The 26,360-nt window shown below is 39.3% G+C and overlaps 2 protein-coding genes across 2 annotated transcripts in view; one reads left to right on the forward strand and one right to left on the reverse strand.

Annotated features, from left to right (window-relative positions):
• Window positions 1-8,911, forward strand: part of KCNC1 (potassium voltage-gated channel subfamily C member 1) — a 123,347-nt gene extending 114,436 nt beyond the window's left edge. Inside the window, exon 4 of the mRNA XM_031052680.1 lies at window positions 8,730-8,911. Coding sequence (XP_030908540.1) covers window positions 8,730-8,911 — 182 coding nt within the window. The remainder of the gene's footprint in view (window positions 1-8,729) is intronic.
• The window catches only part of SERGEF (secretion regulating guanine nucleotide exchange factor), a 154,527-nt gene continuing 128,378 nt past the window's right edge, over window positions 212-26,360 (reverse strand). The window contains 2 exon segments of the mRNA XM_013130036.2: window positions 212-2,147; window positions 2,150-2,299. Of these exon segments, the coding sequence (XP_012985490.2) occupies window positions 1,903-2,147; window positions 2,150-2,299 (395 nt within the window). The 3' untranslated portion in view covers window positions 212-1,902.

Consider the following 26,360-nt stretch of genomic DNA (forward strand, 5'->3'; position numbering starts at 1 on the left):
GTGTGCCTGTGTTACAAATGTGAAAAAGTGAACATTTCAAATAAGTCATATTTATTTGTTAAATAATTTGCTGGATCCCTTTGAAATGGACTGCAGCAAACAGCAAGCACAGTCAAAATACACTCAGTACAGCGACCCCTGTGTTACAGTGTTACAGGTCACACATAGTAGCTGTGACTAATCAAGGAACAGAATTATTTAGAGGGAATAATTACTGAAACAAGAGAATATGTTTATTTGGTACATATTGGAGGAAATCAAAGGTAGACCTCCCAGACAGAACCACTCAAAAAAAGCATGACAAACTGTTAAGCACATGTAACAGAGACACTGCTGTATCTAGAAAATGTTGAGGAAAGTCAATAACTAGCAGCTTAGATAAGTACAAGAGCTCACACCCAGGAGCAGCATATTGCAATGAAGAACCACAATTAGCACATGGATTAAAAATAATAAACCACTTTAAAGTCACAATTCTGCACTTTTTGCAGAGAATCCATTTCATTATTGTTACAATTCTTTTAATATCTGTAATACAGTCATAATCAGCTCCACAGTCAGTTCAAGTTTCTCATCCATTGAATAGAAAAAGAATGTGCCTTTGAAAATTGGGCCATGAACTATAACTGCTGTAAAACCAAGGGGGGGGTGTGGGGTGAAACCCTTGCAGCCCATATTCCCACTTTAATTCTTTCCCCTTCATGTGTAAACTGATACATCATTAGGAAGTCTCTATATGCTCAGAGCCTTACTCTGTATATTTTGTAATTCTGTAAGCCTTCTTCCCTGGCAGGCCTGCTTTAAAAATTAAACCACTGTTTAGCAACAGTACGTCTCATTAAAAGGTGCATTTACCACACAGTAGTATTCTCTATATTTATCACTTGAAATACATCAAATACCACAGCAAATGTAACTATCGTGGGTGGTAAACATCTAGTTTAATGGCATTCACTGTATTTGTGTGAAAACCAGTTTTATAAATAGCTTCCAAAACTCTGCTCAACATAGGCAGCTAGTAATATATGAAGATAATTCACACATTTTCATTTCTCCTATCAAAGCAAGCATTAGGCCTACGTTTTCTGCCAAGCACTCACCTGGGACAAGTACTGTGGGCATGCTCTGAACAGTAACTCAGCTGGGCTGCAGAAGTCAGAACTAACCTGAAATTATCAGGAGCATTCTGGTCTGCATTCTAGTCTGGGAAACTTGTAAAAACTCTCTAGCTACATTTTTATGTCTTCCTATTCAAAAGCAGCTGGAAACACAGGAGCTATGTTGGATCAAACTGTCCTCAACAGCTACGGCTGACTTATGTCCTTTGACAAGAACATTTCTATTGTTTCCAAGAACTGTTAGAAGTTTTTTCTCCCTAAGCAGTAACTTCAGAAACTTCAGGCTTGGTTTGCAAGTTAATGATAATTCATGCAGATCTGCATCCCCATAAATTTATAATAAATTGATGTCAGGCACAGAACATAATTCATCAGAAATATTGCTCCTTTCAGAGTTTAATCAAGATACAGCTAGTTCAGAAGGGCCTCTTTCTCCCCTTCTGCCAGCCTTTTAAACTATATCTCCTTTTTCAGTTTTTAAATCCTAGTCTTCTGTTTAAAATACCTGTATGCATATATTTATGTTCACTGGCATTTCTCTGTGATACAAGCTGCATTTTCTGACGTGCTGACAAATCCAGTAGAAGTTGGCAGGTGCAACACAAACTCATCATGACATTAAGATGCAATAATAAAAGACCAGAAGGGGCCATATGCCTCCACCTTCTCAGACCATTTCCTCAGACTGAATTTATACACCAATAATAATCAATTAAGCAGCTTCCTGAAAGACTTGCAGAAGAACAAGAAGTAGTCATTCTTTCTTCAGCAGGCAAAATGTTTGTCATTCTACCTGTGGGTAAGAAAGTAAATTCCTGGTAAAAGGACCCATTAAACCATTTTTAGACCAGTACACTTTAATATGCATACTCATTCCTTTTAGTCTTAGAAAAAAAATTTGCAGTTTCCAACTATTGTGTTCATAATGGGCAATCCTCTTGTAGTGCTTCTGAGCTACACAATCCAAAGATGTCCATCCATATCCATGATGGTATGATTTCAGGTGTGCTGAATCTAATGTGGAGTTTGACAAAGGGCCATGGAGTGTCCTGCCCCACATCCAATTAAGATCTGCTTTGCATAACCAAGAGCTTTGATTGGCTTTGGGACATGAACATTTGCTTCTGTGTCGTCACCACACATCCCATGTTCGTTCCATCCCCAAGAGAAGCACTGGCCACCTAAAAAGAGGATACAAAATACAGAATAAAGACCACAGAAACACAACAGCTTTTGTCAGTTTTGATGAGCAGATTTTTCAGTTCATCTTCAAATTAGTTTCTAAGCAATTCTGTGAAGGTGGGGGAAAAGTTCTCTTGAAAATGGATAGAAACCCAGATGAATTATTCTCTATCTTGGTCCATATTGTTAAGAACATGAGATTAAAATAACAAATACATTTGAAAATCACTTAGTAAATACATTGTTCACTATTGATAGAGAGCCCACAAAATCTCTATGCATTTTAAGGACCTTCCCTGAAATGATGTGGAATCCCCATCTTTAAAGTTCTCCCTAGTAAGCAAAACCAACATGAACCAAGCCCAGTGACTTTAATCATTCACAGCATGACCCGTAGGACTGGGGAACACAGAGTCACAGAGCAGTCAAATTACAGTTCATACCTACTTGCAAGTTCACATCTAACCTTTTTCAATTAAATACATGTCTGTGACAACTTGCCTTACTCTAAATCATTCTACCTCTTATTCTTTCTTTGACATCATTTCACTGCTTTTATTACCCTTATTTTTCCTCATTATTATTTATCTTTGTAGCATCAACTCTTTTATATCCCAAATCATGACTCATGTAGTATTATTTCTACATAGTACTCTTTCTTGAAGCACAGTATGCAAATTTTTTTCCATAAATGCCTGGCATAATAAAAAAAAATCCACCAAAATCCCCTTATCCTGAACTACAGATCATATTTCCTTTCTATTTCTTTTCTTTATTTGGCTGTCACAGACTGTGGCTGTGAATCTGTAATAAAAAAGAAAGCCATCCTGCAATATAATCATGTTTCTGATGCTACTGTTATTTTTGAAAAGCAGCGGGTATTAACAGCATGAAGTACCAATCCAAATAATGAGAAGTGCCAACATTCACAAAGTCCAATCTCAGTCATAACTCTAAAATAGTTTTATTTTTCCAAAGTCAGAACCAAATTATTGAAAAGCTAGCAGGACCATCTTTCTCTCTTGCAAATTCAGTAACAATTATTGTCTGTTTTCTTTACGTGTTAGTATAGAATCATAGAATAGTTAGGGTTGGAAAGGACCTTAAGATCATCTAGTTCCAACCCCCCTGCCATGGGCAGTACATTAAAGTTCTCTTCCATAATGAAGTGTAGACATTACTGAAGTCAGATGTAACTAAACAATGCCCTTTAATTTACTTGACAATCTTTAAGGCAATGGAACACAATAAAACACCACTAGAACAACATGGTAAGCTAGATACGTCTCAATACAGCAGCTCCATTATTCCTGTCTCAGATGGCACCAGCTTCTCTCATGACTATGCATGCACGATATTGACAGCTCCAAATAAATCATAAATGCACATACATGTGATGCAGAAAGGTAATAAAAAGTAAACATGCAACATATCTCATCTAAGTATCAACAGATCAGAACATCTAAGAGGTTAACTGCACTTTTTTTAAGGTTTCAGGTAAAAAAAAAAAGTAAATATTAATAAGCAGGAAGAAAACATCACAAGCTGAGAGTACACATATCACAGAACAAATATGCATGTTTGTATGGAGAATACTACACATGACTTAAGGATTTCTCTCCACTCCCCCCCAGTCCTGTACCATCAGGAAGAGTGAGAGAAAACCATAAAGTTTTTGGTTACCTTGAGTTACAAACTGCTCATTGGAACATTAATGGCACAATAAATATTCCAAGCAGCAGTGCAGTAGGAGATTAACCTCTCAAAGTGATAAATATGTATCTTTTGAAAAAACATTACAGAAAAATGTACAAGCTAGGAAGCCCCCAAACAAGAACATCTTCCCTAAAATAAGGATCACTGAGTCTTTTCAGCCTTTATTTCCCCAAACATGTAGAAAGGCCACCAAAGAGAATATTCCACATGACTGCTGTGATCTCCAAGGTTACTGATATGAAGAGTGAAAACTGGCAATAGAAAAACAGAGAGTAACTAGGATTTATGAATGATCTTATACAAAATGCCTCATACAGAGATGGACAGCCACTCAGAAATATGTAGGGATGAAAGGGCAGCTGAGAGATATGGAACAGGCCGTAGAAATTATTCACATTACCATCAAGTCATAAGGCAGGCATGCTAAAAGGCAGAGAATTATTGTTGTGAAAGCAAAATGTATACTACACCACAACTGGCTGTAGGTGATTTAGAGAAAGATTTGCACACAGAAGAAGACAGATGCTAGATTTGTGTCAGTGAAAAAGAGAATTTGCAGAAAACACATATAGAGTTTGTAATAACATATTAACAAAGCTTGGAAGAGGCCTGGGCAAAATGACTGCAGTGTCTCTGGCATGGACAGAACAAGCAGATGTGTGAATCACTGGCACAGAAGGTGAAGTCAATGAAGATTAAAGATAACGAAACACCTATTAAAAAAAAACCCACAACACAACCCAAAAACCAGCCAATGAAACAAAGCCAGTAGGAATACCTGCAGAGTTAAGAGAAGTCAAAAGAGGGGAGATTCAGGTTGAACATGAGGATGACAGGTTTTTTTCATGAGGGTGGTAAAATACTGGCACAGGTTGCCAGTGGATGCGCCATCGCTGGGGACATTCAAGGCCAGGCTAGATGTGGTTCTGGACACAGTTGAAGCTGAAGGTGTCTCTGCTCATTGCAAGGGTGTTAGACTAGATGACCTTTGAACATCCCTTCCAACCCAGACTATTCTAGGATTCTATGATTAAGGGGAGCTTATGGGCTTGTCTCTGGAAAAAGGACACCATTTCAATTCTTTTTCCTTCTTCCATAATCCCACCTCACCTTTTTCCTTTTTTTTCTTGTTTTCTTTTTGATTGCTTCTATTCAGTTCATTGCTGATAAAAACCTCAACACAGCTCCAGCAGCCCTACATGCTTTCAAGGGAAAACTCAATTTTGATGCCTGTGCCAGACCTTCCCAGGATGAAAGACTACTAAAATTATGTGTATTAATACAGCTACAAATTGCTTCTAAACAAATTTATAAAAAAGCATTGTAGCCTGATCTCAAACAAAATTATATGTGTTTGGCAAGGGGAGAAGGGAAAGTTGCTCCATGTCACTGGTTAAATAAAACTACAATTCATCACATTCACATTTTTCCCCTTTTAAAATAGAAGTACTCGAAGCACAAACAAAACCACAGAACTCAGATGCAGCATAATCCCAAGGAAACTTCACTTGAGCTCACAGTCACCCAAAAGAAAGCCTATAGTAAAACTATGCAGGTTTTTCCCCTCAACATTAAATCTACAAAAAGTGGGGAGAAAAAAAGCCTTAACAAATCTGTTGGTTTTGGTCACACAAAACAAGAAAGGGCTACTGCCCTTCTTCTATTTGCAACAATTATCTAGGCTTTTTTTCAGGTAACCAAAGTGACAACTGCAATCCACAGGCTGATTAAATTGAGAAAAGCACTTTTAGGTAAAATAAAGTTGCAACATTTGGACATAAGACAGGATTCTGAGGAAAGTATAGGATTTAGAGTCATTCCTCATTGCTGAGTACTCTGTTCTTCAGATGTTCTTCAGTATTAGCACATAAGATCCTGTAGATGAGATTCACTGCACTGAACTTCAGCCACCTAAAAATCAAGCAACTTGGCTACAGATCAGTATCCTCTAGGTTTCCTCAAGAGCCAATTGAGTCATCTACATCTTTCCAACAGGCAATTCATCTTATCCAAACACTGGCATCAAATGTATCTCTGGTGCCTACAGAGGGAGACCAAGTGATTGTCTTAGCCTAGGCACATCAGTTTTCAACAGCTGAAGACAGGTCACGATAAACCACATCCTTACAATTGGTCTGAAGGTAAAGCAAGAAAAACTGGAAACAAGGAAGCTACAAATATTGGTGCAGCCTAGTTTCAAACAGTCTGCTTCTAAACCAGCCTGTGCCCTGGAGGCTTATCACTGAGATCTTGTATCTTTTCTGCTTCTCCTCTCATTCTTCCAAGCACACAAACAGAAGCTGGCTTTGAAGACAATCCAAGTATCTTGAAACCAAGCTATTCATCAGGCAGCTTCAAATTTTGAGGATCCATTAAAATATTTTAGTACAACAGCTCTACTGTATAGGCCCTTGTGCTGTCAGCAATACCCCACAATACCTCAATTTATTTCTTTTCAACTTTAATTAGTGCTACTGTACAGATGGCTATAGAAAAAGTTACACTAGGAAAGAGATCAGCTCAGGGCAAGTCAAACAGCATCAGGGCTGGACCATGAAAAAAATTCAGGCATCTCAGCCACCCCCCTTGACTATTTGAAAGCATTCATAATCTAACAAGGAGCAATGTAATACTACACAGAACAGATTTAGATGCTACTTCTTTCAAGGAGTTGTAAAACACAAGTGCGTAAGTTGTCTTATTTTTTCAGGATATCTGGCAATCCAGGGTGCTGTGTAAAATGAAAGTAAGTAAATATCCCTCTAAACTTAGTGGTTTTGTTAGCAACGATTCTGGCACTAGTGCAGAAGATTTGCAATGTTACAATATAAGAAACAGGCTTGATACCAATTGTTTTCTGCAGAAAAGCATGAAAATATATTAGCAACTGGAAGGCTAACTAAACATTCTGCAAAATCTCATTAAAGGCAAATGCTGGTAAGTGTAGTGTAAGATGACATGATCCCAAGAAGTTATATGGTACCTCCAAGAGTAAAAAATAACTAAGATATACATATAGTGGCAGTTTTATTATGGAGCTGTATTTATACCCACACTTTAAGGAGCAAGCTATGGTGCACTCCAGGCACCCAATCCAACTGCAGCTGAGTTGCTCAGGACCACAGCCCTCAGATATGCATATCTGACTCTGCAGCAAGTAAGCTGGTTAAAAATCACAGGCATTGCAGTACTAACACAATTACAACATATGTTTTAGATATGAAGTATAAAGTCATGGTGTTAAAGATATGCTGATTTCAAAGTCAAGACTCCAGACCACATTCTGTCCTCATTCCACCTTTGTATCATCAATAGCTCTCTGAGCCTGCAGACCTATACCACTCAGCAGTGATTTTATACAAGTCATCACCAGATGACTTCAGGTCATACATCTGTTGTTCATCCTGGTACCTGGAAAGAATGGCATCAAACTACTCATCAAATGGCTACTCATACCCATTACATGAAGCCTACACAACTAGCACTTCTCTGACTTGGTGCTTTAAACTAGTATCTAATGTTTTTGTTTGGGGGTTGCTTGGGTTTTTTTGGTTGGCTAGTTGTTTGGGTTTTTTTTACAGCAGAAGCACTGTTGTGTTAGTCGGACCTTCTTTACGCCTATACTTGTATATTGTGTAATACAGCAGGGACTTCAAATTGGGTCAAGGGCCTCAAGGCCAACTGTCAAAATGACCAATTACAATATACAGCTAAATACTGAAGAGAGTCAGATAATCAGCTTGAGTATACAAGATGCTTAGGGAGCCACAGTGGTATGTGGAGTACTGTAAAATAAAGCAATTAGGTTACACACCTCCTTCGAAATTAATTTCTTTGGGAAAGTCTAATTTTCCTTCAATATCAATGTCTTTCCCATAAATGGCAAAGAGCAGTACAGAGCACGTTTTATTTTTTCTGTCCTCATTTCCATAGGATCTGAATAGCTGACAGTTACAAAATGGGAAGGGAAAAGAATTATCCTTATGGTAATATAAATTCCAAGCATGCAGTGAAGGACATGTAGCACATCTGGCACAGCCTGAAAACTATATATGGGAAAGGAACAATGCAGAAGTAGAGAAAGACACCATAAGAATGGGACTTATCAAAAAGCCTTAGCAGTTTCATACAAACATGCTGTACTATTTTAAGCATCAGATAAATAACTGGCCTAATTCACTAAAGGCAATGCTATCTTGCTAATATACAATGACTTTTCTGTCAATTTTGTTCTCATAGGGCACTTCAAAGCAGGAGCTGAATGGCTCACTGCACAAATTAATATACATCTATTTAAAAGAATCATTCTATGTTACATCAAACAAGCACTGTTTAGGTTACCATTTAAACTAGTTGATGATGCATTTTATTTTTTCCTTCTCAGTTATGCATTGCCACTTTGAAGACAAAAAACATGAAGAAGAAATTCATGAAACTGTACACTAGGACTCAAAACCATCAGGCTTGTAATTAGAGATTTCTTGGGCCTATACACCTTTAGAGTTTCTGTGGTGAAACCAAAGCCCTGTAAGATGGAGATGTTTGCTTTGTTGTACATAGGTAGCAAAGAGAGAAATCTATTGCAAGGATTACTGTTCACATTTCTGTTTCCACAGGAAAACACAGCTGGTACTTACTATGACTAAAGCTTATGGGTGCTGCACAAGGTTTCCCTTTTGGTTTAATTCAAACATGTCAATTCCTTCCCAACAGGAAAGCATCTCCAACTCAACAGAGAACAAAACCTGGGCTCACGACTTTGTGCAAGACTGAACGTAACTGGTCCACTGACAATACATGAGGATTATATCATACATGAAGCAGCTGCAGTGCAGAGAGGATTAAGCATTAAAGATGCTTTTTTTTACACCTGTAGAAGACAAGAAAATCTTTAAATTTCTGTGTCTTAATTACAGGACAAGAACACCTGACAAATTAGTTTACAGAGAGATTTGTCTTGAGTCTCTGAATGTGGCACTAGTGTCTGCTCCATCAGAATATCAAGCATGGCAGAGAGTGATATTCATTCCGAACTTGTATCACTGCCTCTCTAAATGACAGATATTAAATGTGTCACAGTGCTTTAATTTTGTATGACCAGAACTAGGCAATCACAATCTCATCACAGAGCCAGAGACTGCAGTCTCATGACCCTCTGTATAGTGTGAACAGAACATACAGAAAAAACCTTATTCTAAGTGCTTAGTAAGAGGTCATCCATGCAAATAAAATCGATGAAGCAGCATGTCAAAGCACATCTAGAAGGGTGCAAGTCATTCAAGTATTCCACAGGATCATAGGGTGCCATGGCCATTTGAACTCATGTATTCTGGGTATAAAGCATTACCATTTCAAATCTACACACACTTTAAACTGATGTAAATTATTATACAAAGAAAATGAGGGGACAGCTGTGATTCATTCTAACGTGCAACATTACATCCAAGACCTAGAACTGAAGGCCATCTTCACTAGGAAAAGTAATAGATGATAAATAGTTCAGTGATGAGCGCAGAAGCAAGAATCTGAAAAACTCCTCCAACTGTGTAACAGTACCACATGTAGCTTTCAAAGCACTAAGCAAATTATAGGGCAGGAGAATGTACAGACACATGGCAAGCTGAGCAGCAGCATGCAAGTGAAATGGTGCTTCCTCCTTCTTCTCTTGCTGGTCAGAAACAAGAGACCCACTGGGCTCTCAAGAAAGAGCAGCTAGGTTTGAAAAGAAAATTTTGGAATTGCTTTGGTGCTCAACATGTTTTATAAAGCAACTCTTTGTGTGATACACTGGCCTATTTACAAATGCACAGATTTAAGTTGATCATGCAGACCAAGCTATATTTAAAAGTACTTACTATACAACAAAAGTAAAAAAAAAATCCATATGGTCACATATACCTTCAATTTCTTCTTACCTGACTGCTGTTTTCTTCCCCTGAAGGGCTGTTTGCACTAAACAAAAGTGAGCATTCTGAGGTTTATCTCTGAAGGTGTCCTTTTCTGTAGAACACAATTCTCTAACTCAGAACCAAGAAGTAAAATGTGTAAACCTTCCATATGGACATCTTCTGTAAAATAGCTTTGTCTTTAAATGGGCTTTAGTTTGGACTTCTCCCCTTTCATCTTCCCTTATCTATTGCAAAGCTGCATTTTGCTCAAGTTTCAAGACACATGATATGAATGTGCATTACTGTTGAGTGAAGTCTAAAAAAAAACTTGCTTATTGATATTAAACAAGGGAGAGCTTTTTTTCCCATGCTTAACAAGAAATCTTAGGTGAAATCCAGAAGTCATAAGCTGAAGTGTTAGAAATGCAAAAAGAAAATACCAAGGAAACAAATGGTCACTGAATTTCTCAGTTTCCTCCTTACTTATTAAACTAGTAGGTTTTCTCACAGCTACGTAAACTCTGCCTCAGAACAAAAGTAGTTGCAAATCAGCAGTAATTTTATTAGGATGCCTTACTTTGCAAAGTTTCAAGTTGTAATCTTACAGTAACACAATGGCTCAGATGACAGCTCCCCTGCAAGTGTCACAGTGCAGTTTTAACAGTGACAGCACTGTACTACCATGTGTACCTGTGAGAGCTTTAAAATACCTAGCTTGATATAAGCTATAGCATAGCTGTAGTACGTGAGAGTTCAGGAGGAACTAACCATCCCTTCTGGGCAAGATTTGTGGATTACTTTTCCTCTGTGCTGCAACTGTTGTACTTGAGTTAACCTACTTGTATCTGGTTCAAGTGTGCCTATACCACACTGTACTGTAGTGCAAGTGCACATCTAATAAAGCTCCTATGGGTCATTGTGCCTTGTCTGTCTGTCTCAGGTTTTGTGCCTGTATTTATAGGGCTCCTCATACTTGCCACTGTGTTGTGGCCTAAATGGGGAAACTCAAGATCTACTCAGGTACAACAATGGTTGGGTCATTTGAGCACCTAGAAAAAGATCAAAAAGTAAATGACTTAGTAACATCCCCTCATTAACATTGCTGACACTTAAAACCATCATTCCCCTCTATCTCATATAACAGTTCAGTGAACTAACAGCATCCCTTTCAAAGAAGAAAACAGAGGGGTAGCTGACAGAGCTGTGACAAAAGCAAGCAAGCAAGAAAAAAAAATAATGGACAGCTATATTAAATCCCATGATTCGACTTCAAACACAGACCTTGAAGAGGTTTATTTCAAGAGTATGAACCAAAGGCAAGTCATGTTTGCTCAAAGGGCAGATGAAATGCTTTTTACTTGGGATTGGTTCTGCAGGGCTGGGCTTAACTTTCAATTGCAAGATGAACAGTAGCTGAATAGTGAATAAAAATACTTTAAAAGGAAAGCAAACACACACACACCCCCAAAATGCAAAGTAATACCACCACAGACTGCACCCTCAAACCCATCTATATGGCTAAGCTGTTTCTCTGATGTCAAAGTGGGTTTCCAGAGTCTACTTCAGCCATATCACCCAGTCAAGAAACTTACTCAAAGTAAAGAGCCAGATCATGTTTATCACATGGGAGAAAGAAATCTTCTTGCCTGTCCTACCAAAGATCAGGAAGACCAGGCCCTTAGGAAAAAACTCCTCTATTTTTCTAGCTATACTTTTAGAGAAAGTTTCTTTCTGGAAAGAAAATAAGCAAATGGTCGATACTGGGTATGAAAGAAGTAGCAGGAGAAAAGGCTTTGTCAGGTATAATCAGAAAACTAAGCATCATACTGTAAGAATTAAAAATGGTCAGGAAGAGTATCAAAGCAGGCAGCTTCAAAAAAAGAAATACCCAGAAGACAGGGTTGGATTTGTTTCTCCAAACATCAGTTCAAAACCATACATGGCTGCTGAGTGAAGTCTGGAGTAACTGCCTGCTGATACTAAGCACAGGAAGAGTTCCGTCATCAGTATCTGTTAAAAGCAAAGACTGGTTTGCTTTTTCTATCTAGAAACAGATTTTGACATACATACTTTTCTGGTGCAGAACAGAGATCCTGGGCTTTTACATTTTTACATCTGTAAGGACAAATTTCACTCTATTCTCATTTACTTTATCCACTAAACTGTTTAACTACAAATAGTTAATTCTAAAATAAAACAAATAAAAATAATAATTCTAAAATAAAATAAAATAAAAAAATAGAAAGTTGAGTTTCAATACTGAGCTGGCAAAACTGGAGCACTTCGAGCAATACACAGAGCTAAAGAGACCCTAGCCCTAAAGTGGAATGGAGTACATATGGGTGTCCAAACACACCTTTTACAAACTCAGGCCATTTAGTCAGGGAATACCCCTGCTACAGCTATGGCTCCTCCATGTTTCTACCTTTAGCCTTCTCTCTGGGTCAGACGTCCATATGCTTACTCCTGATACCACTCAAAAGAGCCTCCTGAAATGAAAAACTCCCATAATTCATCCTGCAGAGATATTTTGTGAAAGTTGCTGCTCTAGTGTATTTTTCTGGACCCTGGTAAAAGAGCCATAATGAAAACATTCGTCAGGTGCAGGGATCTTGAGGTTAGAATGCAAAATCTGTCTTTGGCACAGTGACAGAAACAACAGCTGATGGGCAAAGGGATTCAGAGGCTCCATGCCAGCTCCAGAAGGTCAGAGAACTAGAATGGACAACACAAGCTGGGTCCCTGAGATGCTGTTTGGCAGCATCTCATCTGATCCTCTGCATAACCTCAGGGAGAAGAAACTTGCTGGAATCAAGACAGGAATATGTGGCACCATTTTGGAAGAACTGTATTTGCCAAAGATCATAGAATAGTTAGGGTTGGAAAGGACCTTAAGATCATCCAGTTCCAACCCCCCTGCCATGGGCAGGGACACCTCACACTAAACCATGTCACCCAAGGCTCTGTACAACCTGCCCTTGAACAATGCCAGGGATGGAGCATTCACAGCTTCCCTAGGCAACCCATTCCAGTGCCTCACCACCCTCACAGTAAAGAGCTTCTTCCTCATATCCAATCTAAACTTCCCCTGGTTCAGTTTTAACCTATTACCCCTTGTCCTATCACTACAGTCCCTAATGAAGAGTCCCTCCTCAGCATCCTTATAGGCCCCCTTCAAATACAGGAAGGCTGCTCTGAGGTCTCCACGCAACCTTCTCTTCTCCAGGCTGAACAGCCCCAGCTTTCTCAGCCTGTCTTCATATGGGAGGTGCTCCAGTCCCCTGATCATCCTCGTGGCCCTTCTCTGGACTTGTTCCAACAGTTCCATGTCCTTTTTATGTTGAGGACACCAGAACTGCACACAATACTCCAAGTGAGGTCTCACAAGGGCAGAGTAGAGGGGCAGGATCACCTCTTTTGACCTGCTGGTCATGCTTCTTTTGATGCAGCAGCCCAGAATACAGTTGGCTTTCTGGGCTGCAAGCTCACGCTGCTGGCTCATGTTAAGTTTCTCATTGACAGACACCTCCAAGTCCTTCTCCGCAGGGCTGCTCTGAATCTCTTCTCTGCCAAACCTGTAGCTGTGCCTGGGATTGCTCTGACCCAGCTGTAGGGCCTTGCACTTGTCATGGTTAAACTTCATGAGGTTGGCATCAGCCCACCTCACAAGTGTGTCAAGGTCCCTCTGGATGGCATTCCTTCCCTCCAGCGTATCAACCGAGCCACACAGCTTGGTGTCATCGGCAAACTTGCTGAGGGTAAACTCAATCGCACTGCCCATGTCAACAATAAAGATGTTGAACAAGACTGGTCCCAGCACCAATCCCTGAGGAACAGACATCACTCATTACTGGTTTCTAACTTGACATTGAGCCATTGACCACAACTCTTGCATGCGGCCATTCAGCCTGTTCTTTATCCACCGAGTGGTCTATCTATCAAATTGATGTCTCTCCAATTTAGAGACAAGGATGTCGTGTGGGACAGCGTCGAACACTTTCCACAAGTCAAGGTAGATGAGATCAACTGCTCTACCCCTGTCCGTCAGTTTCATAGCCCCATCATAGAAGGCCACCAAATTGGTCAGGCAGGATTTCCCCTTAGTGAAGCCCTGCTGGCTGTCACCAAGCACCTTGTTGTCTTGCATGTGCCTTAGCATCCCTTCCAGGAGAATTTGCTCCCAGATGTTGCCAGGCACAGAGGTGACACTGACTGCTCTGTAATTCCCTGGGTCATCCATTTTCCCCTTCTTGAAAATGGGGGTTACATTTCCCTTTTTCCAGTCATCAGGAACTTCACCTGACTGCCACAATTTTTCAAATATGATGGACAGTGGCTTAGCAATTTATTTGCCAGCTCCTTCAGGACGTACAGATGGATTTCATCAGGTCCCATGGACTTGTGCACATTCAGGTTCTGGGATAACAAAGTATTCTTCAGATTAAAACAAACAAACCAACAAATAAGCCCAGCTCTATCTCTCAAAGAATATTTGACCAAATAAGGAATTAAAGAATTTTGTTTTCCTCACTTTGGAAGAAGCAGAAACATTGGAAACATGGGGTCTCCTTCATGCATTGGCCTTACTGTTCTTTCCAGTGCCCATGCAGAAAGCCAGTTTCTTTCTATAGTTGGCACTAGACAATCACAGAGCAGGAGCCGCTATAGAAAGCAACCTAGAAAACATGCTAGACAGAAAAGAATGTTAGAATTTAAGGTCACATTTGGCACTATGACAAATACTTAACATTAGTCCCCAAAAAAAAGTAATAGCATGAAAGGCTTTAAAGTTATGGGCAATATTACTGAATAAATGACGTAAAAGACTGAAACAAATCAGCCCAAAGTCCTGGTGAAACAGGAAGCTTCAGTCTGCAGTGAGAAAATCAGGGCATGATATGCATGCATATCCATAGGACTACATAAACAACGTGTAAATGAACGCTATACAAAACACTTCTCACTAACCTGCAGTATGAACACGAGAGAAGATGAATTTAGTCTTTAAACTGCTGAAAAACAGGACACCCAAATATGAAGACAACAAAGACAATGTTGAGATGCCTCCTTAAATAACTTAAAAACCGTTTTCTCTGACTCTTCTTCAAAGGTCTTGTGATAACCTAAACAGGCTGAATACCAATAATGAAAATATCTCCTGTTCAATACAGCCAGGAAACCTTTACTCTTCAAGATCACTTAATAGGGGAGCTGTCTCTATTCATGGATGAACCAAAAAAACATTCTCTTGCCTCTAGAGGCTTCTTCAATCTACCCAGGAACAGATAAAGCAAGAATTTTCAAGTGTCCAATCAACTTTGCAGAAGTGACTCATGTTCCCAATATTTGAACACTCAAAAATGAAATGCTGTCTTTCCCTAAAATAGAGCCTCTTTTTTAACTTTTTTTTGGTGATTATCCTCATGATACAAGAACCAATCAGGTGAAGGTATTCTAGGATGACTACAGCCACATACTGTCTTTATTAATTTGCTGTCCAAAAAAGAGAGTAAAAAGAAATACAACACAACTAGCAATACTACACTTCACATTTGTGTTTGTCATATATTTGTGTGTACATATACACATATGCAGACATGCATTCTACAGAAAACATACCTACAATTATGGAACTTGCATAGGCAAATAGAGGAAATAAGTAGCTAGTATTTACATTAAAAAACCTGCACTGGCAGAGCAGGAGACTGAAAAGTCCTTGATCAGAGTAAGCATTACTTAGTAACAACTAAAAACATCAGTGTATTATCAGCACTGATATCAGACCAAAGTTGAAAACACAGCACTGTATCAGCTACTAAGAAGGAGAAAAATGACTGCTACTGCTGAACCCAGGACAGGAACACAGACATGAACTAATCTTCCAAAATGCCATGTATACACAGACAACCCAAAACGTCGTGCAGTTAACAAAACTCTTCTATAGCATGATGATCAGCACTGCATTAGGTACCACTTCAATAAAAATCACTAGTTTCACTGCATCTCCAGTATCCAGTTGGTTCAAGTATACACTACAGGAAAGGAAGTGAACTGTTGATCCAAAGGTAGTTGTGCATAATTATATTTAAAGGGGACTTCATAAACGTATTTAGTTACCTGATGGATTAAGTTTATTCCCAATTTCTGCATGAGAATGTCTATTACTATTGAGGAAAAACATTACACTTCGGTAATTTCTTAAGAAACAGGAATTGGTTTTATGTCTAAGTAGTAACTCTTTATTATTTAGAACTGTCTTTAAACCTTTGTGTTGAAATATGGCTCCATTAATTTCAATACCTCTGACTTTCAACACCTCTCCTCACCAGTGTATCATGCTGAAAGACTGCTGATGGCACTGTTTACTTCCCAGCAAGAAAAGCTATCATTTTCATCAATTTCTTAGGTGATCTTTCCAATTAATTAGTATACAATTCCCACAACAATTTATTTCATTCTTTTTAAAATTAGGCTGGGGGGGCTGGGGGGTGGGGAGAAGGGAGGGTAAGTGTTCGGTTGTGGGGTTGTTTTTTTTTAGAAAGCTCCCAAAGCTCTAACAGGCAGAAATATTTCCTGCAAAAGGAGTGCAAGACACTGCTTTTTGATGCTTTTTCCACTGAGAAATTGTCTCTCCAGGGGACAATCAAACAATGACAACTTTGTATTCATTGCAAATCATAATTCTGCTTTTGAAGATTTCATGTGACTAACTTTATACTGACCACAACTCTTAATCCACAAGGCAATGTAAGTCAAGTTCAGCCTCACGTCAGCATGCACTGGCTAGACCCAAGCCCCAGGAGGTGTAAAAATTACTTAGCTGACAATGTGATTAGGTAACCAGTTCTCCTTCAGGCTGACTACATGGATGGATTCAAAGCTGCTTCTCCAACAGATAATCAGCAAAAGTCTTAATAGTATTTGAGCAGTGAGGCTAAGCCTTGATAGGAATGGCAAGGGGACCAATTGCTTCTTGAAATGAGAAAAGCCATGAGGAAAAAAGTTTGACTGCAGTTGAAAGCAAAATCCTGAGTCATGACCAATTCCTTCATTTCCAGCTATCAGTTTCCATTACTAATGCTTTGCTCCTCCTCACCCTGTGGCTCTAAACCTTCTCATTATAGAGGGAGAATTACCCTCCACAAAGCAAAAATATAATCCTCCTTCCTGATCTCTGTTCAGTCCTTCCCTCCTGACAAATGGCAGCAACCACCACAAGAAGCAGCAGACAGTGGGGGTACTGTCTGCATTCTTGACAAAGGCTACTCACCAGCTGCCGTTTCTGCATTTCCCCACCTCTTCTTGACTATTTTAGCTATTTATACTGCTATTTCTTTAGGCCAGAGAACATCTTTTACTGTCTCCTCTTACATGGTTTGACCTCACCTTGATTTTGTGTAATGAAAAATAAAAATCACTCCAAAATTCTGTTTTATTTAATCATCTATGGGATAAGATTCACATTGCTCTAAGTCTGGAACTTCAGAAAAAAGTGAATAAAAACCCTGCAGTGAAGGCGTTATTGGGTCCTGGAATCTTGGCTCATCTGTATATTTAGAACATACTTGACAAATGAACATTCAAATTTAACGTAAGATGAGACATCACACACTTACTTTAACTGTCCTTTCTCACATGGTGACTGATACGAAATAAACCTGTCCTACTTTATTCAGTCATAAAAAGAACTCAAGGAAGGAACTGTGAAGGTAAAGGCAACTTTTTATACATCTGCCTTATAGAGCAATTCCATATAAAAAGGCTCGCAGTGTTTTTCTCTCCCCATCTACAGGCCAGACAGACATATGTCTATCCCAGGGAAGACTTTTAAGGTCTATGATTTATGGCAGCAATTCATACCAAATCCTTAAATTAATGGCATATAGGAAAAAGAAAATAAACCAAAATGAAAGTAGAATTCAGTTAAGTAACTTCAGTACACAGAAGCCATGTTTAAAGGCATTTAGGGTTCCTGAGTGCACAGGAGATCTGTGAGACAAAAAGGTATTCCTAAGAGTCAGTGTTGATTTCAACATTTGTGTTGTACAGACCCTGAACATGAAGTTAAACACTGAATTCCTATCAGAAGAACAGCAGCATTCTGTGAGCATGACATTTCTTTCTCTATGAAGGGATACGACTCAGATGGCTTTAAAAGGCAACTTAGTCCCTCTATTTCTGCAGCTGAGACATGCTATGAACTGAGATTCTTTTTAGTTTTATACAATTTTATAGAATAGTTTTATATTTTATAGAATTGCAGGTGGTTTACTTTCTGTGCAAGAGGCTAAGAACTGCACCATGTAACTATAGCGACAACTACTGTGAAAGCTCTAGATTGTTATTGACATTTCTCATGTAATCTCATGAAAAAAAATTATACAAATGGAGAAAGGGAAAATTAAACATCCCAAAGGCCACAGGAAAATATTGTGGTGATCTGCATCTTCATGCGTTGATTAAATACTTCTCCCATGGTAATTTGCTTTTTTTACTGTATAGCGGTAACATTAAAAGAGTATCTTCAAATTTACAGTTTAAACATTAATTTAAGCCTCCACAATGCCAAAAGAGAACATGTGCATGTAATCAGCTCAGAAAACACTGTAGCACATTGCTGTACTTAACAAAGATTCATCACTGGCAAACTGACACTACATAAATGGAGAGAAGTAGTAAGGTGTTCACGTTTTTTTGGAGTAATAAACATTTGCATAGGGATATACTGAACTATTCATTCCTTACAGACAAGACAAAAGATGTGTTTAAGAGATATTTTCCTAAACAAGGGATACACTTTTTAAAGGAATTTTGTGTTCTCACAGCAGCTGAGAACTGTGAGATACACTGCCCAAGTCTTAGCAATCTATGACTTCATAGGCAAGCTTGACATTCCAAAACCAATAAAACAGTTTCAAGCTCACAGCAAAATATGAATATGCTGCAGTGTGAAATGTCCTCGAGTATCCTAGAAAGCTACCAAATCGCTTACGTTGAGCTGGAAAATGCCACCTCTTAATGTGCTTCCAAGGCCATGATCCACAGGGCTGGAAAATCGATCCTTGCTAACAGCCACCATTTATAGCCTTAACCTTTACTACATTGCTTCAATTCTCTCCAGCAGCTCAAAGAATAAAAAATACTTCCAAAGATTCTAACCACCAGACACAAAACTATTCCTGCTAAAATCCCGACCTCACTGGCAAAGTTTGCATGGTCACAGGAATAGCCAGCTTCGCAGTCAATGAATTGGACCAAAATGCATCACCCCAATTGCCAGATATTTTTTCATTTTCAGCTCTGCTGTCATGATTGCTTTCTCTAAAATAGCACAATAGTCCCAAACACATTTTTTGTTTTAATGATCATGCAAACCAAAAGTATTTAATAGCAAGGTTTAGGGAAAACTACTGAGCTGTTAATATAGCTCTTCTGAATCTAATATTCTTGCAGTACACAATGCAATCTAGGCTGCCTGGAAAGGATGAAAATGATGTGTTGCCATGGAAACAGGACAGCACATGTTTAGGTTGTTCATCCCTGAAGAGCTGCCCTACCAGTATCTTTACAGTCTGCTAATAAAATTTTAATCAATAATTAGAATACAGTGAATTTCACCTCCTGTTCGACACTAGAATCTTGGTTCAGACATTGTCAAGCTCTTTTCATGTTCCCTGCATCCAACTATGTCTTACGACATTAAGAATTAATTTATGCACAAACACAAAAATGTCAACACACACTTATCTAGTTCAGCTGCTTAAAATTATTATTTCACACAGCAATAGATACCAGCTTCCCAATTTAAAACCTAGTTCATGTAGGAACAGGCTTTTTAATTTATTAATTGAGGTACTATACCTCCCCCTTCAAAAAAACCCAAACCAACCCAAACCAAAACCAAAATGTAACAAAAACCAAATAATGAGAACATGGCAAATAGCCCAGCACTGGAGTTATCACTCACCAAATCCACTAAACACCTGCTATTTCCTAGAAATGATGGTTTCTATCTTACTGTGATTCACCCACAAACAGATCTTCCAAAACACTGGGGCTTACAAAGTAAAAATGCATTTTCAGAGAGCCAAAGAGAAAACAGGCCAAGTGCTGGCAAAACTCCACTTGTTTTACCATTAAAATAGCAAAGAATCTGGCTCCAAACATGCAGCTATTAATTATCTGTACAGTTAACTATGTGAGTACACCTATTTGTTATTACACTGGGAAATCAATAAGCAAGACTTTGCTGATGCTATTTAGTTGTCTATTAACTTATTCTTCATAAATAAATACAATGTTAAGAATATCAACAGTATGCCAATACACTTAACAAGCTTTGTATTCTGGATCACAAAACAGTCAAGAAAAGCTGAAAAGACAAGAAATCCATACTGTGAACAAGAGGCACGTAACAATTTTTTTTTTAATGTAGTTGTGGTTTAACATGACAGTATTTTGAAATCCTTGCCTTAAGGCCAGTCCATGATCACTTCCAAGATTCCTAGATGACTGGAATTCCCTATTTGAGCCTGCTGTGTGATCAGTGTGACCCACTTATTACATGTAGCATCAGTTGCATGATACATAGAGGATACCCTCGTGAACATTCAGCCCAGCACCAGCAGTTGGGGTGCCAGGAAATGCTGTGCTTCAGTGCCAATCACTTCTGAAACAGCTCTTGCCCTTCATAGGGTGGCAGTATCTTTCTTAGTATAGCTGAACTCAGATCCTCTGTATCACCGACTCCAAAATCCAAGGGGTCAACCCTGGGTCTCCCCTTTCTGACAGAAGCTCTGGGTAGGACCATTCTCCCCAGCTGTGGTGTAGCGCATGTTTTTAACATCTTATTCTGCACAGACTCATCCCAAGGTCTGCTGTTTACCTCCTGTTTAATCTGTTCAAAGGCTTACTGCTCAGAACCCGTTTGAAATCATTCAGACCCCAGCATGCTACAGTGATTTCTGTCTCTCTGGAATTGCCAGAGTGACAGCATACTTTTTTCCAAATATTTTACTAGGTTTTCCAGGTTCTGCACTTGTTCAGGGGTGAAGTTCCAAAACACTGTAGGAGTCCACTGTCCTAGGTTCTTACCCATAGTATCCTACACACCCTGCCACTCATAACTATCCTGCCACTCATAACTATCCAGCCTCTCAGTAGATCTTTGAGTTGTATTCTTAAATAAGTTGTTAAACCTTTAACAAGACCTTAAACACATTCAGGAGACACAGCAATAGGAACATGCTGGTTTGAACATCCCAAGGACTTTCAAAATTCTCAAGAGCTATTGTGACTAGCCTGCAAGAGAAGGGGAAGGTGAAGGAGTGGGGGAAAGTTTTCTCCCTTGTCTCCCACATAGACTGGCTCTCTGAAAAGGTAAAGAGTGCAATTATTAACAGTTTCAAAGAGATGGTTCCTGAAGTACAAGATGATAGCAATGCTGAGTACAAATGCCAGCTTAGCCTCGCCAGTAAATTTTACCATAAGCCAGCACTACACAGTAGAGCAAAATGATAACATTAACACAGCCCCCAGAGATGATAAACAGCACAACAGGGAACATATACAGCAAGAAAGCTGTTACATAACACAGTTCTCAGAGCAAGCACCACAACTCAGAGCAAAAAAATCAACTCTTAAACTAACATAATGAATGCTTACAAAAATACGTTTTAACCTGCTTGGTCAGATCTGTTATTATCTCAACCCTTTGTACCCCATGCTGGGTGCCAAAAAGGGACTGTTATGATTTAACCCCACAGGCAGCTAAACACCACACAGCCACTAACTGACTCCTCACCAAGTTAGCAAGATGGGAGAGAGCTGGAAAAAAGGTAAAATTCATGCACAGAGATAAACACAGTTTAATGGGTAGAAAAGGGAAAATAACAACAATAGAATATCGAAACAGGTGATGCACAATGCAATTGCTCTCCACCTACTGACCAATGTCTAGCCCATACCCAAGCAGCAGCCATCACTCTCCCAGTCAACTTCCCCCAGGTTTTTTGTTCAATTTTGTTTCATCATATGGTATGGAATATCTCTTTGGCTAGTCCGGGTCAGGTACTCTGGCCAGGTCTTCTCGCTGGCACAGCAGTATGAGAAGCTCAAAAGTCCTTAACTTAGGGTAAGCACTGCTCAGGATCAACTAAAACATCAGTGTATTATCAACATTATTCTCATCCTAAATCCACAGCACAGCACTGTACCACCTACTAGGAAGAAAATTAACTCTATCCCAGCCAAAACCAGGCCAGTAGTTGTACATTACAAATGATTCTTTTTAAAATTTCAATTCATTTCCATTAATGCTTACGACATTTCCCTGTTTCAGTATTCCTGACAGGACTCCAGTGGTCCATTCTGACAGGAAGAAAACCAACACTTATACCTACCAACCATGATTCTTCACTGCACTGAGTTCCTGAATCAGAATATTAGAAATGCCAGTGTCAGAAGAGGTACGAGTGACAACAGGAGCAATACATTCCCTAAAGAGGACACACTTATCTGGTTTAAGCTTCAGAGATTTAGAGTAGGGGTTATTTTCCACACTGCTCCCAGAATCCACCAGTACTTTCAAGAATATGGCAGTCTCTATCTGCTGGCTTATTTGGGTGTCCTTGTTGACATTGGGCTTGAAGTTTTCTATAAAAATCCTGACACTCATCTCTTCAAGTGTACAAGATTTTTAAGGTGTTTGCTATTTTAAAATTAAACTTGAAATACACTGATTTCCTCAAAGAGGAACAACACTCCCATTTCCTTTTCCTGGCTTTGTAATTAATATGAAGGCATACTAATTGCAGGCACAACCCTCCTCCAAAGCAGGATCCCACTGCGTAGGCATTACGCAGTGGCTATAAACGTCACTCCGGCTTGAAGCTGAAGTTGGAGATATTTCCATTTGTCATGAGACCACTAAAGTACTTGAAAAAACAAAAAGCCTTTTAGGAACAGCATTTCCAAAAAGATAAGCAATTGCACTCTGCCCACCTTGACAATGCTCGTCACATTCAGAAATCTGTTTTGAAATTCTATTTTGTTTTTTTAAAGAGCATATACAATATCAGATGGCCTGTGAGTTAGTGCAACTTACCTTTGCAAATCTTATTTAAATAGGGCTTATAAAAATCTATTCTATCAAAACTCTTGAAAATAAACATTTGGTTCTTGATAAAATATATTTATCCAGAAACTAAAAGGAACTAAAATTGGTTTAATTTTGGATCCTAAATGGTTCTATTTTTGAATACAGGCATATTTTTGATGTATCACTGGAAAGTCAGTGCTTTTTCAGAACACAAAAATGACAAAAAAGTTTAAAAAAATTATTCTGTGGGCTTTCTTTTTTTGTCAAGGTTACAATATTTTCCAGTTGCTTTCATTTTCAATGCACATTTCTTCCCTTAAGGTATCCACTGCGATATTTAAAAGGATTTGCTTATAGCTAAACAAATGACATTTACTCACATAACAAAACTCCTGTCATAAAACACTGGCATTACTGAACCATCCTCTCTTCAGAGACATCTTATATTAGGGACAGCAGGTCAGAACAGAGTCACACAATGCCTGGAAAAGCTCACGTATAATACACACATGCTGTTCCTTCTCCAACTACAAAAGCAAACCCTGAAAACATAATCCAGTTTTATCAGGAGGGCAATATACAACCACATCTCTCAGTATTTTGCCCTTCGGCAATAAAACCAGGATTTCAGCAATGCAGCTCCCCTTGGCTCAGGAGGGTTAACAGAACACTGTTTCATTCCTGCTAGTTTTCAAGGCCATGGCTGCTCCCTGGGAACCTGCACTGGCTATCAGACTATTTTCAAATGTCCTTCCATGCAAGCATCTCTCTCTTGAACATCAGTCACAGTAGGAGTCACAAAATAAATGCTTCAGATGCAACAGCACTAGCTCTGGCTTTCAATAGAAAAAGTTGGAGAAAAACAGCTTACAGAAAACAGAAAATGACATAGTGACATTTGGAGTACAGTGCCCCAAACCTCCTTTCCTTTAGTTAAGCTAATTCGTACAGTTTTTACTTCCCAAAAGCCAGAGTGTGGATTCAGTGTTCTTTTTTGCCATGTCTGTATTTTAAACCCAACTTTTTGTTCAGAACCTTCACAGATCACAATCAGGAACAGTTTCAAGACACAGAAAAATTTAGGCTGCACCTCTGACGATCACCTGCTCCAGCCTTCTGCTTGAGTTCTTACTCCTACAATACACCTATACCTTGAAATTACTGCACTTCTGTGATACATTTTGCACCAAGCACTATATGCAGAAAATCTGCTGGGTATTCTGAGGTAGAATCATAGAATAGTTAGGGTTGGAAAGGACCTTAAGATCATCTAGTTCCAACCCCCCTGCCATGGGCAGGGACACCTCACACTAAACCATATCACCCAAGACTGTGTCCAACCTGGCCTTGAACACTGCCAGGGATGGAGCATTCACAACTTCCCTTGGCCACCCATTCCAGTGCCTCACCACCCTTACAGTAAAGAACTTCTTCCTTATATCCAATCTAAACTTCCCCTGTTTAAGTTTTAATCCATTACCCCTTGTCCTATCCCTATAGGTCCTAAAGAAGAGTCCATCCCCAGCACCCCTAGAGCCCCCCCTTCAGATACTGGTAGCTTAATATTTGCTCTTCTCAACCAAATTTCCCATTTTTCCAAACTCATAGGATCTTGCTTTTCCTCTAGCACTTCTCTGCAAACAACAATCCTCCTTCTTTGCTGAGAAACTCAGTGTGACTTTGCAAAAAGTACTATGCAGTAGCCAACTCCCAAACTGTATAACTTTCAAAGACGGTTGGGTTTTCAGACCTTTAAGATCATTAAGTCTAACAGTTAACCTAACACTGCCAAGTCCATCACTAAACCATGTACGTAAGCACCACATCTACATGGCTTCTAAATACTTCCAGGGATGGTGACTCTGCCACTTCCATAAGCACGAACAAGGAAGAAAGGCTTTCTCATTGGACACAAAAGAGTTGCTATAGTTCAGACTTTATGCTTTAATATTTAAATTTCCACAAGCTACAGATATGCTGGTCTGAGAACAAAGGTCAAATCTATTCTGATGAATTCAGAACCCATCCACTTTGAAATAGGGTTCTGTTTCTGTCTATTGAAATTTGACAGATTTCAGTCTCTCGAATAAGAAAAGATTGCCAAAGAGGAATCCAACAGTACAAGTACAGCTTTCAAACTGCATGAGAAGACACTATACTGTCATTTCCTCTGTTCTTGGTGGAAAATGTAAGAAATAGCAAATGGCTTTATTTATAAACCTTCTGCCCCTTTGTCCTTATTTTTATTTTCAAAGTACTCTTTTTACAGTGATTCACATATATTTACTGCTTCAACTTTGCAATAGTGACATAACACTTAAGACCAGCCAGGAAATTCACCCTGCAGCATTATTTTTGCCTCCTCTAAAAGGCAGTCCTGGCAAACAGGGAGATCCCTATAGCTCAGGGCATCAGAGCCATGAGGCCTCAGTGTGTTTGGGTTCGGCTTAGGGGTTATTTTTCTTTTCTTTCTTAAGGAAAGGAACCTTTATGCTGATTCCAGTCTTAAACACTGCATTCTGAACAGTGTGACAACTGGGGAAAACAAGATCTACAGTGTCAGCCACTTACATGTGTTCTCACGTAGTCACCATCTGTTTGGTAATCCCAGAAGTCAGCAGCTCGTATCACAAAAAGCACTGTCATATTAAACACCCCGCTGACACAGAGACCACGGAGTGAGGGACCAAGCCCGCTAGCTGCTGAGCCATCAAGTTAGGGCCTCAAAATGTACCAGCAAAGAACCACTGAAAGACAGTCCTCCAAGGTCTTTTCCTTTTCCTTTTCAGGCTTTCCACTGATGACAAAACTGGTGCAGCTCTCATTGTATAAATTTGCTAAAAACCTGCAATTTTACAAACTTGCAAGTCCACAAAGGTCTCTTATTGCATATATTTGCAGGAATGAATTTATGCTGAAAGTAAAAAAATTAAAAAATAAAGTAGAAACAAAGGTGCCAGTCCTTGTCAAAATAAGCCGTTTGCCCTTCATTCAGTACAGTGACTAATTGCTAAGGGAGCTACACAGGACTTAGGAAACATTTTGAATGGCCAAAAGGACTGTCGTCTCAGCTTGCTCAGAGAGGAATAATCCATAACTTGTATGTATGGGGAATTTGCTTTCTCCAGCTCAAACGCCTATGTATCACATGTGTGGAGAAGCTCTGGCTTTGATACACAAAGTAACATAACCTGAGATGGCCAAACCCAAGAGACAAGACAATCCAAGGGTAGGCAGCCAAACACAGACACTGAAGGATTAGGGGCAGCCAGAGCAGCTTCACAGTTAGACCTCCCTGGCTGGAGACAGACACTCACAGGACTGACAATGAGCAAGTGGAAGTTCACCAACACATTA

Source organism: Melopsittacus undulatus, chromosome 4, assembly GCF_012275295.1.
Source record: "Melopsittacus undulatus isolate bMelUnd1 chromosome 4, bMelUnd1.mat.Z, whole genome shotgun sequence".
In the NCBI taxonomy this organism is placed as follows: domain Eukaryota; kingdom Metazoa; phylum Chordata; class Aves; order Psittaciformes; family Psittaculidae; genus Melopsittacus; species Melopsittacus undulatus.